At 37.4% G+C, this 2,627-nt stretch overlaps 1 protein-coding gene across 1 annotated transcript in view; it reads left to right on the forward strand.

The window, feature by feature from the left end:
• tapt1b (transmembrane anterior posterior transformation 1b) overlaps positions 1 to 1,281 on the forward strand; it is a 9,285-nt gene extending 8,004 nt beyond the window's left edge. Inside the window, exon 14 of the mRNA XM_034899064.1 lies at positions 553 to 1,281. Coding sequence (XP_034754955.1) covers positions 553 to 806 — 254 coding nt within the window. The 3' untranslated portion in view covers positions 807 to 1,281. The remainder of the gene's footprint in view (positions 1 to 552) is intronic.
• Positions 1,282 to 2,627: the final 1,346 nt, after the last annotated feature.

Below are 2,627 nucleotides of genomic sequence, written 5' to 3' on the forward strand. Positions count from 1 at the left end.
ATGTATATGTATGTATATATTTATATATATATGTGTATGTATATGTATGTATATATTTATATATATATGTGTATGTATGTATATGTATGTATATATTTATATATATATGTGTATGTATGTATATGTATGTATATGTGTATGTGTATGTATGTATGTATGTATGTATAAAAAAAAATCTCGGATAATGTTGGCTTCATGTTGCTGAACTCTGAATCTTCCAAAATGTAACAGGACAGAGTTGGTAACGTTGCCCTACTCAAATATCCACAAACTGACTTTTTTACAAAAAATACTACACAGTGGATGTTCTAGTCATGAAGGACATTACACTTATTTAGCTAGTTAATGATGTGCCTCTTGGGATTAGAAGTGATGCTTGGTTACCAGCCTCCAAACTATTTGAGGGCTAACTCTCACTCTTACTACTGAACCATGCACACGGTAAAGAGAAATTCAAAGCTTTCCAGTCCTGCCGTGCCTAGTTAGAGTTGCTAAGTTATGATTGTATGATTGCTTACTGTACCATAAACTCTTCTACTCGCTTTCTAATAGAACCCTCAACTGACAAAGGAGGAATATCGCTGGCAGCAGACAATCCTCCGCCCCCCAACTTGGCAGAGACCTCTGACCCAAAACTCCCCAAGAGCGACTCGGACACATTCCTGACCACGCCCGACGAGGAAGACGATGACAAAATCATTAACGCCAACACAGGACTGGAAGGGGACAGACTTGAACACAGAACGCCCAAGAAAGATTTGTTGGAAATAGACCGTTTCACCATCTGTGGCAACAGAATAGACTGAATGTCACATAAAGCAACAAGTCAGTTTGCCCTGCTTGCTGAAACAGCAAGTTTCAGGGATCAGACGCGGGTCATGGAGCGTGCTCAGACTCAACATATTTTTGTGCGCCTGACCCCTTGAGTATTTATTTATTTATTACTGACAAAACCAGCAAAGGCATAACGCTGTTACTTCAAGCATCAGAGGTCGCTACAGATGTTTCCATCTAGTCCAGTCGATGCCTCGGGAACCAGGTTGACTTTGAGGATGCCATGGCAACCCGCACACATGCTTGTGGATGATGATGGTGGGTCAAAACTGGCATGCAGAGCTGGAGCAAAGCACGAAGAGAGAAACAAAATCTGCACGTGTGAAACAGTACAACGTGGGTTTCTGTTTGATTACAGGAACATGACAGCTGGACTGGGCGAGTACGTGTTCAAAAGCACAATTTTATGTACAGCGCAGAGTTGTTTTTAAAAGAACAAAACTTTTTTTAAACAAATTTGATTTTCATTTGAATATTTGAAATTAAGTTTTTAATAAGAATATTATTGTTTGTTTTTTCTAAAATTGACCTGCAAGATTAAGACTCACATAAACACATTGTTGAAATCTTAAACTTGCTCTGCAGACACACACTCACCAACACACATTTACACATTTACACATTCACGGATACAAATTTGGAGGTTTTAGTATTGTGCGATTTGGATTAATATAGTTACTTTGCAGCACTTGGATAAGATGGTGCCTCTTTGTAAAGACAAAAGTATTTATTTTGAAGTAGACTCAAAGTCTGACAAGTATGGAAGATATTTCATTTTTAAGTTTTATATTTTTTCCAATATGCCTCATGTGTACACCCATCATTCAAGCATGTAGCCTACAGATAATCACGTCCTGGTGTAACACCACCGTGTTCTTGGTCTTGTTTCAAATTCATGGTGTGTGACACTGGCATACCGCCATCAAGTTAACAGTCTTTATCATTATCTTGACAGTGATGAAAATTATTCAGATGACATGTATGCAAGTGAAATATTTGAGGATACCAGCAGGCTGATGAGGGTGAATCACCTGTCAATCAACTAGAATCAAGAAGGATCCTATAAGCTGCACTGTGTGAACCCAGCATTTTTTCATTTGCCAGAGAGCTGTTGTCTGACTCAGGTTGCTGGCATTGTTTGCTGTGGTCATCGGCTGCTGGCTTTGGTTAATGGAAGTAAACTCTTTCCAAATGCTTGTAATGTGTACCCAATAGCCTTTAAATGCTATAAAAGCTGCAAAAGTTTGACAAATTAAGTGGATCATGGAACTGTGAAGTGCCAGAAGTTGCATGTCTTGGGCAACCTAGCCCCAAGTTTTGCCTCTCATGTCAATCCCCTCCATTTCATTAGATTAGTGCCGCATTGCTCACAAACCCATTCTGTTTAAACGAAGGAAAAATCCTTATTGATCTTCTGAAGATATTTGCAAATTCATCAAAGACTCTTCTAACAATCAGAAGGGAAAATAAAATGTCTTTATCATTTACTGTGATTGTATCCTATTTACATGTATTATTTGTGTTTTACATTTTTTTAAATCATAACAAAGGATTAATAAGATCATAAATGAATAGGCTAGGAATTATAGTTTGAACTTTAAAAAAAGATTAAATAGATGGCACACAATCCCACACAGTGACTTTCACTTGTACTTGTATTAACAATCTTTCGATTGGTTAACTGACCTTTTTTCTTCAAAAATTGCCTGAAATTCATTGTTCAGGAAAAAAAAGATTAAATGTAATACATGAGAGGCACAAACTAGGGCTAAAGGGATAGTTTGGATATTATA

Source organism: Etheostoma cragini, chromosome 2 (genome assembly GCF_013103735.1).
Source record: "Etheostoma cragini isolate CJK2018 chromosome 2, CSU_Ecrag_1.0, whole genome shotgun sequence".
Lineage (NCBI taxonomy): Eukaryota > Metazoa > Chordata > Actinopteri > Perciformes > Percidae > Etheostoma > Etheostoma cragini.